This window comes from Clarias gariepinus, chromosome 11, assembly GCF_024256425.1.
Source record: "Clarias gariepinus isolate MV-2021 ecotype Netherlands chromosome 11, CGAR_prim_01v2, whole genome shotgun sequence".
Taxonomy (NCBI): Eukaryota; Metazoa; Chordata; class Actinopteri; order Siluriformes; family Clariidae; genus Clarias; species Clarias gariepinus.
In genome coordinates, this window is record NC_071110.1 from 21,277,909 (window position 1) to 21,300,098 (window position 22,190).

Consider the following 22,190-nt stretch of genomic DNA (forward strand, 5'->3'; position numbering starts at 1 on the left):
ATACAACATAAAAAAGAACTTATTTGAAGAGAAATAAACATACGGTGTACACCAAACCGGTTCACCCTGACTGCACGATGAACATCCACTCGAGCTCTACTCGCTCACTGAACATAGTGGCACACATTCACCTGAATTCAGTGGGGGATTACAAACCCAAGTCTTAATGCTTACAGCTGTCAGGTCTGTACAACTTAAGGGTTGTAGGTGATCCCAAGCAGTAATGCATGTTTAATGAGTAAATGAATATATTTTGTCACTCGCATTGGTGCTGGTTCCAACTAAGCATTCCTAATTTCTTGCCCTCATTTTCCTAAAGACCAACCAGTCATGTGCAGAAAAATTACTCACTTGCACAGAAATTAACACTGAAAATTGTTCATTCAACTCTATTTGAATCTTAGGACACAAAAGAAAATGAATACTGATTATATGCTTCACTGCAGCCTTTTCACATGTGGATGAAGTAGGACGAGAGGGGAAAAAGCGAACGGCACACAAAAACACAAACAGCTTATGAAACCCTTTATGCTATAAAATGGACTAAAATCCAGTGCCAGTTTGGATAAAAAATTTTTTTTGTGGATTTCGCTGCAAGATTATCCAACGCTACTTCAAGGTCTACTGTTTTATAACTTATAGGACCCATGACACAGGATAACTCCTTTGGTGGAACCTCACAACACACAACAATCTGCTGCTTTAAATCTGACACAAATGTCAGTGTTCTACATCAAAACACAACAGCCTCGAGTTAACACTGCAGCACTCACCACGTGCCACATCCACTATAGATTGTTACAACTATTATGAAGTTCTTGAAATAAGCTAAAGAATATTAACAATGTGTCTGGAACTACTTTCATCTTGCATTGTGCTGTAAAAAATAATTTGGGTAAATATTTGCTTAGTCATTCCTGAATTTAAATGCATTTCCATCAAATTTTATTGTCAAATTAAATACGCTTGCAATAAAATAGCATAAGAAATCTGATTTAATTAACAATTCATTCTTTAGGTAGTTTTGAGAAATTTTAATATTGTCTTGTAGTGTCACTCTACTTAATGGAAACCTTGCATTCAAACCACAGATGTCAAACTTAATCATTTCATGCTGTAGAAACCTAAACAAAACTGAATTATTACACACCTGAAACATCAAAAACCATTTACGCTTTCACTCACATTATGAAATGAAAAATAATTGAGTTAGACAATAGATTTTTCGCAGTCCTGAATTTCTCAAATTCTTCCGCTGGGCTGTGTGGGTTTCTTATATGATTCTACACCCTTCCAAAATAACAGGTCATTCGCTATGCTAGCTGTGAACAAGTGTATGATACCATGTGACAGACAGGTGGCCAAGCCCAATGTATTCACAACTTGTACCCATTCCTGGGATAAATTCCAGATCCATGATGACTCTATCTTGGATAAAGTGCTTACTGAAGGAGAATAAATGAATGAATGAATGAATGAACAAACAAATCACGCATCAGTATATGTGTTTACAGATGAAGCATTTGTCAGTGTGTTTGTGTTTCAGCTTTTCCTGTCTGGTCTGTGAATGGGAGCTCGTTTTTCACATTGTAATGACACCTGGTTGATTCATGCGGCTCAGGATTGTATAACGATTAGCAAATGAAATAAATTATTTATAAATAAACCCTGTATGTTACCTATTTATCCATACACATAGTATATCTACACTGATTGAAAGTAGACTAAAAAATAAAGATGGGTGATTTTCAGAAGACTATTTAAAAAGTGTATGGGAATAAATACTGAAACATGATTTGAAATATGTCACATGTACTTAGTTTTGGTGCTTTATGTAAAACGTAATGATTTTTTCCTCATCCATCATCATAGATCTCAGTAATCAAGAGGATAATTTAAAGCACTTGCTTTAGGTCACACACCCTAACTAATAACTGGTGTGACATTTAAAAACAATAGGGTGTCAGTAACAAAAATTGTAAATTATAGCAATATCACTTAGCGCGCAAAACTGATAACGGAAAACAGTATCACTACCACATTGCTCAAAATTGTATGGGAGGCTGCGCTATTAAAAAATGACATTTAGAAACAGAGTAACGATACCGGTCAGAAAGAACTGATATTAAATGAGTGAAATACACTAGAAAATATTCCTTATATAATTTCTATATCATGATAACATTGATCCTTGCATGTTGACATGTTGATGAGGGTATGAAGCGCTCTAGTGTTGAGAGCCGCTTCATGAAACCAAACCGTTCCAACAGAACAGTTTTAAAACAACACAGCTGCCCATCACTAACAAGCCAATGTGTCTTGAAGGTCAACGGAAAAGGAGTAACGTGTTCTCTGGGGCAAGTCGAAACAAAACCAGTAATAAGAGAACAGATGCTTACTAAACCTCCAACTGTGCAGCAGAACTGCAGCCTGTGCGTGTGTGTGTTATATCACGCTGTAACTATATCTGACATTGTGCAGGCCCTAAAGAGAAGTCAGTAATAATGAATAAGGGGAAAGTAAAGTGAACTCCATGGTGAAATCAAAATGGCCTCCTTACAGGATAATACACCATCATTAACTATCGAAGTTTAATATATTCTCAAAATAAAGAATCCAAAGCAACACATAACAGATGACAGGAACATGGCCATGCTGAATGTGTGGCAGAATGCGTAAAGTGCTAATGCTCCAGTCCACCACCCTGGTGACGGAGCTCCCATGTGGCTGCAGTGAGAGCTTTTGGACCAGGCTGAGAGCTGAGCTGGAGAGGAGAAGAGTGGAGAGCCTGGACCAGACAAGGACACACACTCACACACACAAACACAGCACACACAAACAAGCTCCTCTGATGACAGACATTCTCACCGACAGCATGCTGTTGATGTCGACACTCACAAAAAAAAAAAAAAATGAAGGAAACCACGCACCATGCATACTGACTACCTGTTGGCAAAAATATAGTTCATTTTTTGTTTTTCCACTGAAATCTCCCATCCTCATCTCAGGTTTCTTTACTGTAAGGTAAGGCAGGGATTTTTCTTGAAAACAAGCTATTCTGGTGTGTGACTGTCATGTAAAACAAGCCCATCACTCCACGAGAAGATCAGCAGCCAGCTTGGTTTGCTCCGTTGTGTCAGCACTCCTCTCCCACTGCTGAGCCGCTGCATGTTCACTCTCTTCGTCTTGATTGGAACGAAAGGCATTTCCAGCGTGAACCTCAGTGCTATGCCATGTAGATAAATGTGTTAATGTCTGACTCATCACGCTTGATGTACTTGTGCTCGATTAGCCATTCAATCTGCTCCTTGATCATCTTCTTTTGGGGAAGGAACATGTTTTTCAGGATCTCCACCAGCTCGGTCTGCAGCTGGGCATTTGTGATCTTCTTTCGCATCTTCATTATTTGAATAATGGCCTCCTACAACAGCAAAAGCGAGAAACGAGAAAAAAACATGTCAAAGCTAATCTCTCTGGGGGAAAAAAAAATATACAGCAAACCACAGCATTCAACTAAAGCCTCTAAGGTACATAACATTTCTTTATTATTATTATTATTATTATTATTATTATTATTATTAATATTATGTTCCAAAGCAACTTTTAATGATTAATCTATTGGAGATATGTTTTTGTTGACAATATTGGACATTTCAGGGTCAATTTTGTCCAATGTCTCTAAAGCTATAGAGACATTAAACAATTCTTGGGTTTATTTTACATTAATGCATGTACAGTTAGTGGATGAACTACAACAGGGTGTGTGCTACAGATATTTGTTGGTATTAATAAAACTGGTGTGAATAAGTGATAGGAATCTTTCCATATATTAGCTGAGAATACTGTTCTTTTTGATTTTTCAAAATACGTTACTGGATCCTGGACCACACACTGCCAGCTGATGACCTCTTCCATAATAAATGAATCAGCATCATGATGATTCACGATTTAACTTTCAGAAGTTATGAGAGTTATAAAAAACATTCCTCCCCCCAAAAAATACATACCTGTGTTCTTAATATTCTTAATTGAACTATGCCTTCATTCTCCTCTTCCCTCATTCGCTCTGTAGTCAGCTGAAGACGACCAATCAGGTTAATCTTCCCCCTCTTCTGCACTTTGGAGTTTTTTCTAATTAGCAAAACAGTACACAAGACAACACCAGGAATCTATTTAAACCATTTTCCCTGATACATTAATCAATATGAGACATAAACAATTAAAATGAAGTTTAATAATCAAAAAGGAGGTACACACATCAAGGAGAATTCCTGGTTAACGAAGAACAAGGTACTATCTGTGAAGTCTTTGGGAGAGCTCACTTGAGGTTCATATGAAAGGACCTGCCGTTTAAGTTTTGGGAAGGCAACAAGAGACTAAAGAGAGAGAGAGAAACACAAAACAAACATCAACACAGCACTAAAACACATACAACTATAACAAAAATGTGACAACTGCATGAATTACCTCACCTAATTACTGTGCATTCAGGAATTATTCAAAAATTGTTCGTATTTTCCTCAATTTGTTAACTTTCTGCATTAGTATAAAATGAATTTCTCTCACACCATTAAAATGGTATGACATTTACACAAGGCTTCAGACTCTTCAGTCAATATTTTGTAGCAGCAATTCTCTGCAGAACACTTTAGGCTCTGTCAGGCTGGAAGGGGAAAGTCACTGCACCACTATTTTAAATCAGCTTTATTGTTTGGGCACTGGGCTGCTCAAGAACATTTATGGAAGCCATTCCTGTGATTGAAAATTTTGAGTTACTGTCATGTTACAACTGGAAGTCTTGAGCTATCTTCAGCAGATCATACCCCTCTTCCCTGAATTGTGACAAGTTTTGCAGTCTCTTTTGCAAACCCTCAGTCCTGTCATATCAACAGTAAAGAATTCTGAGAACACAGCCATGTATAAGGAATGGTACAAAAACATTCCCACAGAACATCTCTAAAACATCCAAGAACAGTTTGATGACAAACAATTTTTCCAGCATGATGGGGCACCTTGCCATTAGGCAAAAGTAATAACTAAGTAGCTCAGGGAACAACACATTTTGGGGCAGATGCCAGGAAACTGCCCAGACCTTAATCCCATTGATGAACAAAAATACACAAACATTGATCTTGTGAGAATAGGCTGCCATCAGTCAGGATGTGGCCCATAAGTTGATTGACAACATGCCAGGATGAATTGCATAGGTCTCGAAAAAGAGGGGTCAACACTAAAAATATTGACCCTTTGAATATATTTAATGTAGTTGTCAATAAAAGTATTTGATCCTTAAAAAATGCTTGTAATTATATTACAGTATACCATAGTAACATCTGACAAAGAGATGTAAAAACAATGAAGCAGCTGACTTTGTGAAAATTAATAATTGTGCTATTCTCAAAACATTTAGCAACAGTTCACTGGAACCGAGAGCCGTAAACTTGTTTGAGCATGACAATACCCCTGTGCACAAAGAGAGGTTCATAAAAACAAGATTTGCCAGAATTAGAGTGGAAGAACTCAATTGACCCCAATAAAGTTCTTACCTTAACTTCACTCAACACTGTAAATAAGAACTAAAACAAAATGAACAATGAAACTGAAAAATCCCCATAACCACACTAAAAAATGTGTAAAAGGCTTTCCCAGAAGAGTGGAGATTATTGTAACAGCTAAGATGAAATGAATGCAAACAGTATATTTAACAAGCACACGCGTCAGGTAAGCACATACTTTTGCCCAATATGGCGTATACTGTCTACATACAGTGTTAGAATAACATAAAACAACATAACCTAACAAAAATTCCACAGTCCAACATTACACTTTGCATGTTCACCCCTCACCCAGAGTGTGCGTCTCAGCTCTGCATCAGGCAGCTCAGTGGCAAGCTTCAAGTTCTCAAAGCTGATCTTCTCTCTGGGTCTTTGGTTCCAGGCGAAAAGAACAGCCAGCTGGAAGGTTGTGACCTCCAAGTCATACTGACCCACTTCATTTTTAAATGTAATCTGTACCAAACAAACAAACAAGCTTATCATCATGTGCTGCTTCAAGTGAAATTCACAGAGAAAAATAAAATGCAGCTCACAATGCCGTTGGACATAAGGTGGTGCCAGTGCAGCTTTCTGCCACTGTGATTCTTCTTGTAAAAGTCTTCAACTTCAGGAATGAGGTCCTCCAGCTCAGTAGGAAGTGAAACAAAGACCTTCTCCGAGCTGCGTGACCATGCTCCAGCATTCAGGATCTTTATATTTACGGAGTCAGCTGCACAACGGAACACACGACAGCATAAGAACCCAGCTTTTTTGGGGTTTATATATAATTACATATAATGATAAAACACCTGTACTGTAAAGTCACCTGGTAAAGCAAGCTTGTTGTGTTTATGCATCTCCTTAAAGACCTGGTTTAGATCTTCTGAGACCTTTATGTCTTGGAACATTCTAGCTAGCTTATTGACATAATCGGCTGGCATACCAACTTCCTACAGATTGAGAATAACAATATTTAAAAAAAATATATATATAAAATGGTATAATTGGATCTTTGCAGATCCCTTTACAATTAGGTCAAAAGCAAATAGCAGCATTTTTCTATCCCTGTCCTTACCCTGAGCCATTCAACCATGTTCTCCTCAATTTCACTGTCAGCTGAGATGTCCAGGATCAGCCTCCTGGTTAGGTGGGCTTTATGGTACCTCATAAACACATCCTTATTCTGGACATATTTTAGCACCAGTAACTGCAAAAGAAAACACAGTTTTAAGTCTGACTTTCCTATGAAAGAGAAGTCTTTACTGTGTAGAAGCTCAACATGCTATTCAATGCCCTTACCACTTCCTTTAACTTCAGTTCGATCTCCTCTGAGGTGAGCTTCTTGCTGAGTGGTGTCTTCCTCAGCAGCATGTCACAGTAGTTGGCTAGCAGCTCTGGACACTTGGACTCGGGTTGTGTTTTGAGGCCCACTCTTTAAACACATACAAGTACAGAGCTGGATCACTAAACAGTCATCTTAGCTTATAAAAGAGGCCAGAGAGGACCAGAACAGGAAATGCAGAGTTTATTTACTGCGCTTGGTGACTCACCCCTTCTGTTTCATAGGTAGTTCCAACTTAAATATTGTAGCATCATTCACAACTGCTTTATATGCCTAGCAAAAAAGAACAGGACATTACAAAGTTTTTAAAACATATTTTACTCATCATTATTAAATGGTCACCATTTGTGGATTTGAACATAACACTAACAGGACTGAAGATATCCATAGACCTGTCAAAAGGCATTTGATATCATCAATAAGAAACGTATAGTCTACACCAACCATTGGTTTTATGATGCAAAGTATGCTTTATAATTAAATTAAAGTAAAAATGCAAATATTTCTTTACTATTCGTCTCTTAAAAACTGTTCCCTTATTTGTGATCTTGTTGGCCAAATATCAGTATTGACCATGTGATAGACAATCAACATCATCCTATCACAAAGCCATAGTGTGGAGTACTGAGTCATACTGAAGTTATTTTCATTAAACTGTAGTAAACATTTAATAGAGTCAGCGCATTAACACATACGCTCCAGTGCACTCACTTTATCTCTGGCCGTGAGAAATCGGGGATCATCTTGGAAAGCTTCCTTCACAAGTTTACTAAAACGGTTGAACAAAGTGAGAAGCTGTTCCACATACTTCTCAGAGTCCTGAACACATAATGAAACATTAGGCATTTAAACATTTATTTTTATATGTATGTATCATTTATTTCAGACCATAATGTAGAAATAACAATAGCCTGCACTATGTCAATGTACAGTAAGCTACATGGCCAACATCATGTGGACTCACTCCCATTAATGCTCCTTCCTCAAATGGCTGCCACAAAGATGAAAGCACTCAATTGTATACAACGTCTTTGTATGCTCCAACATTACATTTTAACTTCACTGGAACTAAGAGACAGACCTGTTGCAAAATGACAACGCCCCATGCACAAACTCCATGACTACCTGGTTGGCCAAAACATATTTGGAATGAACTGGAACATTGACTGAGTACCAGACCTCCTTGCCTTACATCAAGTGCATGACCTCTAAAAGCTCTTGAATTTGAAGGAACACAAATGCTCCTAGTCATATTATAACATCTAGTGGATGGACATCCCAAAAGAGTGGAGGTTATTACAGCAACCAAGAGGAGAATAAATCTGGAATGCGATGTTTGAAAAGTGTACAAGTTTACAAGTCTGGTGTCCATAAACATTTGGTCATATTGAGTATATTGTACCCAATATTTAGTGAGAAAGAAATGTGTTTTATTTATAAACCTTCGCTGTTGGTGTGATGTGTAAACTGACAGTGTACAGATGGTCACAGAAATAAATGCATCAAAAACAATACAACACTGTACCAGCATAACCCATATAGAGTGTAAATCTAATATTAACAAGAAATAAGGTATTTTTGAAAAATAAAATACTTCAGCACTTATTTTGTTGACAAAACTCCTCCTGCATAAAAATGGTAGATCTCTTTCTTCAGAGAGACATTTTTGTGTTTTCATTTTCTCCACTGACCGTTGTGATCGTCTCGGCAGCAGCAACCATGTCGGCCAGGCCAGCACTGATGATGTGTTCTTCCAAATCTTTAAGCATGGGTTCAATTCCACTTGGCACTTTATCCATCAGTGAGAACATCAGATGAAGCTCTGAAAATTAAATGACATGTTAAACATATTAGCAATAAGAAAACTAATTCTCAAAAGTTAATATAAAATGGTAATCAGCTGTTCCGATACTCACTGTCTGTCTCATTGCGTTTAATCATGCCTGGACATTCTGCCAAGATTGTTTCTTTGAATGATGTCACCAGTGCATTTACACAACATTCCATAAGCTAAAAAAATAAGTAAATTCTCTATTGATGACTCAAAATTTGTTATGACAAAATGTTATGACCCATATACTGTCTCAAAAATGGTGAAAAAAATATACAAAAGAAGACAAAGGTGTATAAATACTCACTGCTTGAACAGAGTTACATTCACGTCGTGTCTCTAAATAACGTAGTGCACGTTTTTCCTCCTCCCTTAATTTAGCGTCTGCCTACATGTGGCAAAGATGACAAAAAAAAAAGGAATGTGCATTAGAAATAAAATGGATTACATTCCACCCCATATGTGAGTGTTTAACATGGAAATCCAAATGCTCTTGAAAAACTTTCCACTATATATTGGGGAAGAGGGAATTTGTACTCATTCAGTCACAAGAGCTTTAGTGGGTTTAAGGAGGGGTTTCAGTTAGAGCTGCAATTTTATTTAATCTAAAAAAAAAAAGTAAAAAAAAAAATAATAATTTAACAATCTCGATTCATACATACATGCGATGTCATCTCTGAATGATGGCGATTTACTTGCGCGTTTTACACTGCATTCAGATCACGCAGCATTCACAAGTTTACTTAAACAGTGCAACATCTCATCTCTTGAATGTTGGGGTAGTATGCTGTATTTTCATGCCAAAATAATAATAAAAAAAAATTCAGTTTTATTTTTGTTCGCTTAAACGCTCACTTGCATTGTGCTCAAACTGTATTTCCTGTGTGTGCTCAATATTACAACACTCTGCCTGCTGAATTTCAGCCAATCATGAGCTTTTATTTTATTTTTTGTACATTCTGACGACCTGTTTCCGATTGACTCTCTTTGATGCTTTATGTGTCATATGATGCTCAATCCGTACACAAACAGTTACACCCCTATCTCACCTATGCGGTTTGACTTGTGGTGAAAGGCGGCAAAGTTCCACAGGGCCGTGGTGAGAGGCGGCAAAATTCCACAGGGCCGTGGTGAGAGGCGGCAAAGTTCCACAGGGCCCATGAGCTTCGGCGAGGATCGCCCAAATTTTTCCAAAATAAGATTGGAAAAGTAATCACTATGCCAAAACTTGTGGTGTATCACGTATTGAAGCTCTGTAGTAGTCCGAGTGTCCAAAATGCACTTATTGGTTATTTAAATGTATTATTGTTAATATTTATGTTTAAAAACATGTTTGATGTTTCACTTTGTTTGCATTAAAGTAGGAAAAGATGACTTATTTAATACAAGAGAGTTGAGAGAATCGTGATCTCAATTCCCCTGGAAAAAATTGTGATTCACATTTTGGTAAGAATGGTGCAACCCTAGTTTTAGTTCATCCCAGAGTTGTTCAGTGGGGCTGCGTTCAGAGCTTTTGATGGACACTCAAGCTCTTCCAAACCATGCTTTTTTTTTTTTTTAAACAAAAAACACTTTCCACTGAATAGCAATACTGGTGCTACAGGATACAAAGATAATATGTGCATCTGCTAGGACATGTGAAGCTAGTCAACTACAATTTCTTTGATGCAGCATCAACAGCTGTCCAAGGACACTTTCAGAGGAAAGCACTATCAACATGCATGAGCTCACAGACTTAGCTAGTGTTTTTACCGAATGTAGAATATCACGCGAGAAAGTGTATAGCCCTTCCATCCAGAGAAATTCCATCAATTTTGCCCTATTGGCTTATGTTCAGACAGCTGATTAGACAGCTATGGCATTGCTGAAATATAGGCTCGTGATGTTCTGGTATATAAGGCAAGTTATTTTATGCTTTGTCTGGGTGCCGGTAAAACTCTTACATGTAATAACTAAAAATAATTGCTGATTTCAATGCACCTTTAATGTACCAGCTACCAGATATCTTGGCTTGGAGTTGCTATTTACAATAAAATGCTCATATCAATTTGAGATAAATTTTCTTACATATTTCATGTAGTTTTGGACTCCATTTTGCTGCAGGTAAGAAGGAGCCTGTGTCCTGTAGAACCTCTCTGTGGAGTCCAGGTAGGCCTTCTCAAAGTTATCCCTGTAGATCTGTAGCTTATCGTCAGGGTTGGAACACAAGTTGACTGCAAAATGGTTACATTAGGGACTTTCATGTAGCGTTCACACATTCATTGTGTACTTAATTATTAAAGTGCCCTTTTTAATGTTAGCAACAGTTCATAAACAATGACTTGTATGGCACATTTCTGCTGCACTTTTTTTGTAACAAAAAAAATTCTTTAATCCCACGAATCTGATACAACACCCCCTGGTTGAGCTATCATGAAGCAAAACTAATCAAACTATCCTTAACCAAAAATATTCAAATTCTTCAGTGCTTACCATAAGACTCGCGTACCCCGATGACAAGCTGAGAGTCAAAAGCCTCTCCAAGTCTTTCAGCATGGACAAGCTTCATTGCACTATCCTGCAGCCTGTTTTTAATGTTGGAAAAAATGGATTCATTCCAAGTGTCCAACATCAGCTGGGAATCGACAGAGGAGTAAAAACACGTTAGATCCCATGTTTGATGTTTATTTACTGAGCTGACTGCTTCCAGTGTCTCAAGCTTACCTTCCGCACTATGCTGTCCTCCACGTTGGACTTCTTGTTGCTGCCTTGCTTCCCCATCAGAGTGATCTCAAGCTGGCAAAATGGCTTAGGTAGTATATCACACTGAGTAAAGAACTTCCTCCACTCCACAATGTAGGCCTTGAGGAGGGCCGTGTCATCTTGGTGACTGAGCACCCTCTGAAAAGCATGAAGTTTAAAATAATAATAATAATAATAAAAAAACTTATATAAGCATGAGGATTAGCAGATCACTCATTCCCAAGAAGAAAATTGACTTTGAAGATATCAATAAAGCTTTAACCCTATTCAGATACAGTTTCTGTGCAATATTTACATTAATATGTTTTATCTTCTCAGTGATCTGTTAAAAAAAAACAGTGTTCGTTTTATATGCATTAGTAATTAGTAATGACAGCACTGTACATCCTCACTAAACAAATATCAGAAACAAAAAAACAGGTATTTGTGCTTTCAAGTTTTTCCAGATGAGAAGGGGGAAAAACAGACATGGCTAAATAAACTCACAAAATAGCACCTGAAAAAGATGAAATTACTGCAGGACCCCATGGTAATCTAATCTCTTCTACATAACTTTTGTTTATAGGATACTTAGACTGCTATAAACATGTTTCCTATTAATTATTTGTTAAATCAATTTCCATTCTAACAGCAAGAACATAAATGATGATAGGGACATGCAACCAGTTTGCTCTTCCTGACACGGCAGATTTTACAGTTAAGCCATTATTATTTGTTCATATATTTTCCAAATAGCACATTACTTGGCAAACAATCAATTATAACTGATGTACTAATTTGTAGCACAGCAGTTGGTTCAAAAGGGGGCCATGTTCTTGATAATAATTTCTGGAAAAGCAGTGCCACAAATGAAAAAAGACAGTATCAGTCACTGCTCAGACTGCGTACAGTCAAATCATTACCGTGCAATTGCAAATTTCTTTATGTTTTTCTCAGAATAGAGCTCTGTAGCATAAATTAGATTTGTAACTGTGACGTGAATCAATATTCAGCATAATTGTAATTAATCTCTTATCTGAAGACCCTAACTCACATGCATCACATCTTATTAGCAACAAATCTATGACAGGGAAAAAAAAAAAAAAAAAAAAAAAAATGCACTTATAGCCCAAGCCTGCAACACTATTTTCTCAGTTTGCTCATCAGCTGTGTGCGCTTAGGTTGAGAAGGTGTTGAAAAAGGCCAGATGGCTAGCTTTTGCAGCACTTAGTGATGAGTGGCCACAGGACAGAACTCAGGAGCAGAGGAATTGAGGTGTTGAAGTGGTGTTGAGTAATCATCAAGTATTTAATCAGGAAAATACTTCATTTTTGAAGTCACATTTGTTTTTGGCCATACACTGGAAACGGCAGTAACTATTTTAAACACAACTCAGTTGTTTTAACATCAAGGAATTAATCAATTTCCTTAGCCATGCACTGAATACAGTAAATGCAGTACATGTTCTCCACGCTTGGCTTGATAATCTTGATAATGACAGGAATATGTGCAGTAATAGTGAGAAAAAGCTACACTTTCTGTGATGATTGCTCTTATTTTTGTCACACCGCACCTTACTAGATCTATATCCAGTATAGGACCCCATATGAAAGTGGTTCAGTTCTTAAATCACTTTGTATTGAAACAATTCTAGTTGGTCACGTAACCATGTAACACGTAGTTTGAAATCTGAGTTACATCTGCATACAGGGACAGATTTGGGGGGGGGACATAGACCTTCCTTACCGCCTGGGCTTGCTTTATGAAATCTAAAATGTCCTCCTTAAGAGCCTGGTGAATCTTTGCTGGGCCTTTGTCATCCCATAGACAAACCGCATGAACATCTCTGTGGCAGAAAAAAAGGTTAAAAGAGACTAAGAATTCAGGCAAAATTAGACAGACTTATGTCTAATTATTAGCATTAAATTCAAGTAATCAATCTTACGAGAAAAGATCAAACCACTGCTGCTTCGTTACAGACTCCTGGCGAAGTAACTTCAGGACAATTGGGCGCATCAGATCCCACTTATCCTCAAACTGGAGGGAGCCTTTGTTCTGAGAAAGATTAAAATATCTTCGTTAACACACCACAGTTTTGTTTAAATGTATTCTTTTGGAAAGCAGACACTCCATTGCTGACATTCTCACACGGACATTCTTACAGTAAACAAGATGACACTCGAACTTGTTACAAAACAAATAATAAGAAGGGGCAATAGCAGGGTGCTTTGAGATATTATGTGTGCATGATTTGCAAGTGAAAATCACAAATGTTGAGATCGGATCAGAATCAGATCAGAATCATAATCATTATTTTCTGAAGCACAGCTCTGGAACTATTCCCAGAACTGGCAGAGAGCCGCTAGCAGGGAGGGAAAAAAATATCAACCCTGACTGACTTGCATATTAAATTTTTATAATTACCACTCAATCATTCATGACAAAGATTTATTTTTATAATTAAATTCCTAACTGATTTTTTTTTTCCCTTTCTGTTTAAACATGCAGGATTTGACTGGTGTAGTATCCTTCCCTGAAGAGAGTGATCTTTTAACTTTGAACTACTTTAATGCTAATGCTACCATCATGTTTGTGCATATGATAAACACTATTAGTCAGTCAAAGCATTCACTAAAATCTCTGCACAAAACACTGCTCTATGGCTGCATTGCATTCTGTAACTTTAAGCCAAGGATTTGTAAGCTTGGAGTGAACATCAAAATCTCAGCTTTTTTATTTATGTTTTGGATGACTGACATTTTTACTTCTAATTCTCCTTTTTCCTTCTTTGACAGGGGTGACATCTCTTAGGGGTGATGTGGGAGCAAGCTTTTATTCTATCCAAGGAGAAGCCCTACCTGATTCCACCTATTTAATCGGATCCACTTGTTTAGGGAATGAAACCTGCACTCACACTGGCCCTTTCTGGACAAGACCCTGACCTATAACCTCAGCACTGGGCACAGCGACTAACTTCTCACAAAATTAAAAAAGATTATGATTCAATTCTTTGTCACGTGTACCTTACAGCACAGTGGAATATATAACACTGTACAGAATACAACACAGAAAGGTTTAAGGGCCTCAACTGTGGCAGCCTGGTAGTGCTGGGCCTTGAACCTACAACCAAGTGACCCAGAGCCTCAACCCTTTGAGCCACCACTGCTAAATTGTCACCAGCAATTCACTAAACACAACCTATTTTTTTAGGGTGGCGTTTTCCTTTAAATTAAGCTCTTTAACCAGCTCTAGGCTTCAGTACGTTCTCATTCTAAGGCACTTTAGAGAGACGCGTCTGTCAAATATATATAAATAAATGTTAGGCAGGTGACAGCTGCAAGGGTAACTTGTTTCCGTATACTGACCAACACTTAACATCAAGTTCGTTACCTAAAAATTTTTAGCGCAAAAAGCTCTCTGTATCGAATATTTGCAAACAAACTCTTCATAAAAGGATCTGTAACACTAAATGTAGTACAGACCAGTGGAGGCGTTAGCTAGCTAAGCTAATGTGCAAATTTATATATATGATTTATTTATTTATTTAAGTGAGTAAGCATACACATCGGGACACAAACTAAAGACTTTATATAAATCAAATAGCTGCTTGTTTAAGCGATGAAGACGTAATAGTGTAAAACCTTGAACGTTTTAATAATCGTAATATTTCTTAGCCAGTGCTGCTAACCGGCATCAAATTATTGGCCATCCTGGGTAGCTACGCTAACTCTCTTTCCACCGCAAATTAACTGCATCCAAACAAATGTGTGCAATTATGTAAAACTGCCACCTTAATATACAGAGCAAAAGAAAAAGGAACGACAGACAATATAAAATTGAGTGTCAAGGATAAAATTAATGGTACGACTGTTTACTAGCTAACGAGCTAAAATGGGCCAATACTAAGATTGGATGCTAGCTAGCTAGCTTGCTGTGCGGCAATATTTTCCCGACCCGTATTCCAAAATAGGCAGCTTCCGGCGCTTTATCCAATGACTTCAACTCATAACTGTGAAGGCAGGAGGTATTAACCAATCATAGCGCAAGACACGGATGTTACTAACCAATCATATCGAGGAATGCCGCATTTGTCGGAATACAGGTGGAAAGAAAACGGTGATGTTCGTTCCCTTAACTAGCAAAACAGCTCGGCTAATCAGTCTCTTTACTGAACTACCTGGCTGAAAGTGGTTTTGCAGGAAGGTTCCAGAACAAAACTCCTATGTACAAAGGATTACTGAAAATAATTGATCGCGTTGTTAGCGAAGACGCAAAGCGTCAGTTACCGAAGTACAATAGTAAATCTTCGAGCTGTTAGGTCTTACCTTTAATAGATTAGACATCGCCATGTTTCCTTAACTTACTCCCCCTCTTGATCTCGCGAGCGTTGCACTGCATGAGAATGGAGAGGGTTTAGGCAGGCAGGTGTAGTTTCTTCATGGCAATATAACGAATAACATAAACTAAATATATAGATTTTTACATATGCATTACGGGGTACGAAACCCATAAAATAACAATATTACACTTAGTGAAACATGAACTCTACACGGGGTCATCTGTCATGAGGTGTCCTGGTAACTACCATTTGTGTGTGTAGTTGTTAATTATTTTCATAGGAGTAGTAAAGTGCAAAGTCAACAGGACTAAGCACTTTTGTATCAGTCATGATTTTAATGTGTAGTATTTTGAAAATGCACTGTCACTGCTGCGGTTCTACGGTTAGCAGGAGATAATTTCTACAGCGAGCGTTAAACCTTGACGTGCCACATGCTTCTTTAAATCTTACTTGCTGTGTCCTTTATAAATCATACACCTGCCACCAGATGTCACTGTATCTGACCTTCAGCTAGGGTTCTTTTTGAACCTGCTGAAGGCTAAACACAATATAAACAAACAATGGAATGGAGAAGAATATTGCTGCATTCTCACACGGGTGGGCACACCGCCAAGTGAGAGAGTTATAACACCAGATGGGATCATAACACCAAATAAGGGGTTACAACACCAAACGGGAGGGTTGTACCATCTAATGGATGGATCATAATTCCAAATCTTGAAAAACAGGGTTTAGTATTTATTTTTTATTATCGCATGCATTCAGTTGTTTGAGTAAATTTAAAGATATCTATTTTTTGTTGTTAAATAATCTAAAATATGGACTAGATCTATAATTAATTCAAATTATAGTCTCATGTATTTGTTTTTTTCTGTTGAAAAAGTCAAAAAGTGTAAAATTTAAACGCAACTAAAAAAACAAGAGGACTAACTTCAATATCTTTTTTGGGGGGGAAAGGAAAGTGAAGAAGTGTTGTCTGTGAGTCAGGATGTTTCTTTAAGTTATGTGATCCTCGTCTCTTAAAAAAAAATAAAAACATTCCGGTGCTGATGTCCAAGATAGTGGTGATCTCTGTAGAGCCTACAGGACATGCTTGAGTAGAATCTACAGTATTTACATTTATATTGGACCAGTATTTTAACACAATATTTAACAGCATGCAGTTTGTTGTGGAGTTATTGCTGCATTTGATTTACAAAGTACACAAAAAAAAGGATGCATCTGTTAAAGCATGTGATTGATTAACAACAATTCAGTCGTTAACATTAGTGGTCATAAGTTTATAATTTACTTCCTTTCTGAAAGTCTCTGTTAATTAAGCTAATGCCAATACTAGCCTATTATAGACTCATTTAAAGTGAATATTTATTTAATCTTTCATGTGATATTTTATTTATTGTTAGCTAGAGGATACCCTCAGCTCTGCCCGTGTGCATATCCTGATGAACGTGTGCCACCATTACCTGAAATGGAGTTTGCTATTAACCTGCTGCTGCTCCTCACGCTGCTCCAATGGTTCGACAGCCCATATTTTTTCCGGTTGTATGTGCGTCGCTGTAATCAATCTGCAGTCTGAGCCCTTTTAGCAGTTATGAGCTTGGCCTGATGTACCCGTTTTTTGTTGTAGAATATGCGACCTATTGCCCCAGACAGTGAGGAAGGCCTGTGACACGCTCACAGTATGACATAAAAGTTTATGATGCTGTCTACTACCTACCTGTACGAATACTGCCCAATCCATACAAACAGAATTTCTGTTTTACATATACAGTATGTGTAGGCAGCCATGTTCACATGATATAAAATATCATGTTTTTTTTATCATGTAAATATATTTTATTTTTTTACCCTTTTGAAAAAGGTTTTGACCCTTCATAAATTTTAATATACCTTCTTATGCACTTTATTGCACCTTTACTAGCAACAGTGATACTGCTTGCAATCTCTGGATTAGTATACAGACACAGTATCTTTGTGTGCTCTGGAACTCACCTAACACTAATATTTCAAATGTTAGGTGTAAATGTTAGGTGTCTCATTTAAACAGCCATTTCCTGGTCAAAGAAAACCCTTCAAATTATTTGCCTGTATTGAGCAAAGACAACACCTAAAGAAATGGAATTGTGCTAAAAACCGTCCAACACAGTACTGCACAGTACTTAGCTTCATTACTGTAATACATTAGCTTTAAAGAAGAAATGTGGTTTGCATTTGATGAAGTTGCTTTGTAAAAAAAACTTGTGAGGGGAAAATCCAAGTGTGACAAGATAATTCTTGTGAAGAAAGATGGACGCAGGACACAAGCATTTTATTTGTGAAGTCAAAAAATTCTCTTTATTGCTTCCAAACAGACAAACACACACAGTCACTGAGTAAAGCTTGATCATGCTCCTGCATCAAATACCCCATCACCTATCTTAGGTCAAGCCTGGCCTGCAGTAAAACAAAGGGGAGGGAAAGGTTAGGTGAGTGTAACACTAGGCCTCTGCAAATGAATGCTTTAACAAGGACAACTGATCAAGCTGGGACCTTATATATATATATTCATCGAATTGTTGACAATAGTCCAAACAGAACCATAATGTACTATCGAGTCCACCACTGCACGGTTTGTGCCCACTTGCACACTTACCAGAATGCAGCAAGCTTGATTGGGGCGTCCTGAGGTATGTCAGGGACCAGATTAGTGTCTCTGCTTCCATTGTGCAGCATCAATCCCAGAAAATCCTGGAAATGCCCAGGTTCCCCCCACTGTTAACAGACTGGCTCAGGCTTCCCCCACTACATCTCCAAGGATAGTAGGAGAAGGGGTGAAAAATCCAGGGATGCCACAGTACTTGGGACAACAGAACTGAAAGGAGAAACACAGGTGCGGGAGGCTGGCTTAGAAGGGGATGCCTCTTTCTCTGCACAGCTGGGATATGGTTTTTGTGAATAGATTTGCCTTGGGTAAAGGAGCAGATGTGAGGGACTCATGGATGTAAAGAAATATGGACAAGTGGTATGTTTGGATGCTTTCTTCCTCACTCTCATTGATCACTCAGGTTTGTTGATGTTAAAGTGACTTGGTTGCTTTACTTTCCAGGAAGCCCCCATCTGTGTTTCCGTTGCCCTCAGCTAATGTAGACAGTTCTTTGAGGACTTGTGAGGAATTGTGTTGTCACTCAATATTTCAGGACTGGAATTTCCTACGGTTTTGTACCTGAGCTTGAAATAACAAGGTGGACGCAATAATAACTTAAACACATCATCTGTTGTACTGAACTTCCAGCAGCGTAACACCTGCTATCTGTTATTATCCAAATGAGGATGGGTTTCCATTCTGATTTTGAGTCTGGTTCCTCTCAAGGTTTTCTCCTATTGCCATCTCAGGGAGTTTGCCACTGTCACCTTCGACTTGCTCATCAGGGACAACCTGATCATTTTGATCCATACATATTTTCTTACATTTCATACATTTTCTTAATTTTTAATTCTGTAAAGCTTCTTTGTGACAATAACAATTGTTAAAAGCACTATAGAAATACAAATGAATTTAATTAAATTTTCCTGCTTACTGGTACACTGCAAAATGTTCCTAAATGTTTAAATAGTTGAAGGACTAAACACTGCATAATGTTTAAATAATGTCAGATGGGTACTGCCCAACAAAGGTGCAAATAAGGTGACATCAGATAAAGTTTCAAGTCATTACAAAATTTCCCAACAGAAAATTTGCTCCCAAATCAACCTTTAAAAAAATACTGAAGTATGAAAAAGGATTTGATTAGATTTGTTTATGTGATGGGCAAACTGCAGTAATGTTGTGTTATGGATCATTCTAAAATTAATTCCTCAGTAATCCCCACAGTTATTTATGTCTATATTGTATTTATGTGGCAGTACACAGTGGTAATGTTATGATGCAATTTCATTTAGGCTATTTATTTTTTGGTAAAATGTACCATGGTACATTAAACCAAGTTTCCAGTATGATTTTGTTTCCGGTATGCTTCATTCACACGAGCACCTCCAGTAATCTATAAACAAATGTTTGGGTGATTTTAACTGACATACTCAGTCCATTTGTCAGTATGTGTTTAATCTGAGATTTTTGGAAATTGGATCAGCACCTAGTTATAACATATATACTATATGTAATAATATCGTATCGGGTGAACTCTGGTGATTGCCGTCTCTTATTGTTAATTATGTTCCGTAAGCTTTTTTGGTTAAGTGTCCAAGGCACTTTACCAAAAAAAAATCCTAGAAATAGTGGTTTATAGGTGCTTGTGAGGTACTTGTGAGAATTAAAATATTTTAATACTAAAATGTACAGTACGAGTCCTTTACTCCTTATTTTATGTGTGTTATGGATAAACTTCAAATGGACACCATAATAAGTTTTTTTTCTACATCTTTCAAGTTATGTTCCTTAAATATTAAGGTTTTCTCCACATCCATTAAGTAAATTCTTTTTTTTACAATATATAAAATAAAAGTTTTGATTATTTTAGTTTTAATAGTTTATTAGATTTTCCTTTCATGCAATATACTTAAACTTAGTTAAGCCAACTGTAGCAACTTGAAATTGTACATAAAGCTTTAACTATAGCAATTGCAATAGCAATTCTGTCACTGTTTTCTCTACTGTATTATGATTAGAGTAAAGAGGACTCATTTATGTTTAGATGTTATATTGCCATAAATGCACATTCAACACTCAAACAAAACAATGAGTGGTTTACAGTAAAAGGAAGTTGAATTATAAACAAATATATGATAAATTGATGAATTAGAAAAATGGACTTCTTGTTGTCTATTGTATGAAGGTAGAACTGAAACATAAAAAGAAATAAGGTTCCTGGTAAGTGGTATGATTGAGAATATGTTCCTCTTAGATAAAAACATGTGCTAGTTGTACTGTATATGGTATTAAGCCAGGTTTTCCATGTTTTGATGTAGTTAGTACATGTAGAATAAGTCTTTTTCTATTTCGAAATTTATAGTTAATTTTTAAAAAATAAAATGTGTTTTCTAAAAAATGTGTTTATTTATGTAATGTACACATGTGTTGGTATGTTAATAGTTTAGAAAAAGTATTATAGGTGTAGATAAAGATACAGTATAAATAAATAAATAATATTCTATAGCTTGCGCTTATTTTTATTGGATCATTTCATTAGGATGGCTATAGTGTCTTATATATTAAGTCTTATCTTTTACTAATTGTTAGAAAGTTCAACTAATGTTCAACCAAATTTAATTCAAGCACTGAAAAACATGCAAAGAGTAACACTGACATCAGACTGTTACTACTGTATGTGCCTCCTCTATAAGTGCAGTTCTTTATTTAAAATAACAAAAGCTTTGCTTGTTACAGTACTGGGAAGATGTAATATCTAAGAGTGGAGGCAAATACAATTGTGGGTAAAAGAAATCTTTAATAAGGAACATTCAATAGTCCAAAACACAGTCTATAACACTTTCCAAAAGGCAGGCAAGAGACTACAAACAGGTAAAACTGGGCTAAGGTAAAATTAAGAAACAGAAAAACAGGAACAGTAGTTAAAAAAGGAAGTAAACATGAGAAATACTGTATAAACAGTTCAGTGAGTTCAAAGGATGCAGTTAGCTTAATGGATATTTAGGTTTTTTATGCTCATAATGGCACCACCAGGTCATCTGTCTGATAATTTGACACTGAGGGTATTAAAAACCCTGATAATTTTTCCAGGACATTAATAAATGTGCTAATATTTTATTTTATTTCATATGAATTAAACAATTCAATTAAGAAATGAATGATAATATTAAAATGTACTAAGGAATAAAACAACAGTGGGTTTTTTATAATATAAAAATATTTTTTACTTGTGCTACATGTGTAATATGTCCTCGGTAAATCATTCCAGTAGTTGTAGAACTGTTAAAGTACCAACAGAATTTGAAGTTTCTTTTTTTCCAATTAACTTCTATATAAGGGACATGCACTCTGTAACCAAATATTAGTTTTTGCATACATTTTTGGTAAGCGAAGTTATCAAAATATTTGAATCTGTTTAAAAATATAATTTGGAAAAGGATGTAATTCTTATTATGTCCTTTATGTGGCAGCACAGTGTTATCACTGTGACCTCACACCTTCAGGGTTGTGGGTTTGATGTCCGTTTGTGTATGTGTTTGTGTGCCTTGTGATGGATTGGCACCCTGCCCAGGGTGTACCCTGCTTCATGCCCTACAGTACTGTAAGTCTCCTGGGATAGGCTTGACAACCCTGTACACAGGATGAATGGTATAGAAGATGAATAAATAAATGAATATGTCCTTTACAGTAATACATGGACATATAAAAGCTGTGAACATACTAAAAGTAAACAGCGTACAAAATACCTCAAGATGTTAGAAAAACAAATGGCTTAAAATAATTTAAGGATAAATTCA

General features: G+C 36.8%; 1 protein-coding gene across 1 annotated transcript; it reads right to left on the reverse strand.

Annotated features, from left to right (window-relative positions):
• Positions 1-878: 878 nt before the first annotated feature.
• On the reverse strand, positions 879-15,820 carry cul5a (cullin 5a). The gene is made up of 19 exons (XM_053507125.1): positions 15,754-15,820; positions 13,374-13,483; positions 13,175-13,274; positions 11,411-11,587; positions 11,180-11,321; positions 10,775-10,920; positions 9,015-9,095; positions 8,793-8,886; positions 8,568-8,698; positions 7,588-7,695; positions 7,085-7,149; positions 6,834-6,966; positions 6,610-6,741; positions 6,361-6,484; positions 6,089-6,264; positions 5,847-6,008; positions 4,258-4,376; positions 4,008-4,131; positions 879-3,421 (listed from the first exon to the last, which is right to left on the reverse strand). Exons 1-19 carry the CDS (start codon positions 15,775-15,777, stop codon positions 3,227-3,229), a joined length of 2,343 nt encoding a protein of 780 aa, XP_053363100.1. The 5' UTR covers positions 15,778-15,820; the 3' UTR covers positions 879-3,226.
• Positions 15,821-22,190: the final 6,370 nt, after the last annotated feature.

Bases quoted from the DNA above. Each gene is read 5' to 3' on its own strand.
- cul5a (XM_053507125.1), bottom strand. From the start codon at position 15,777: ATGGCGATGTCTAATCTATTAAAG. The intron at 13,484-15,753 runs GTAAGACCTAAC...AATCTTTCTCAG, and splicing joins CGATGTCTAATCTATTAAAG to AACAAAGGCTCCCTCCAGTT. The intron at 6,009-6,088 runs GTGAGCTGCATT...TGTTTGGTACAG, and splicing joins ACCTTATGTCCAACGGCATT to ATTACATTTAAAAATGAAGT.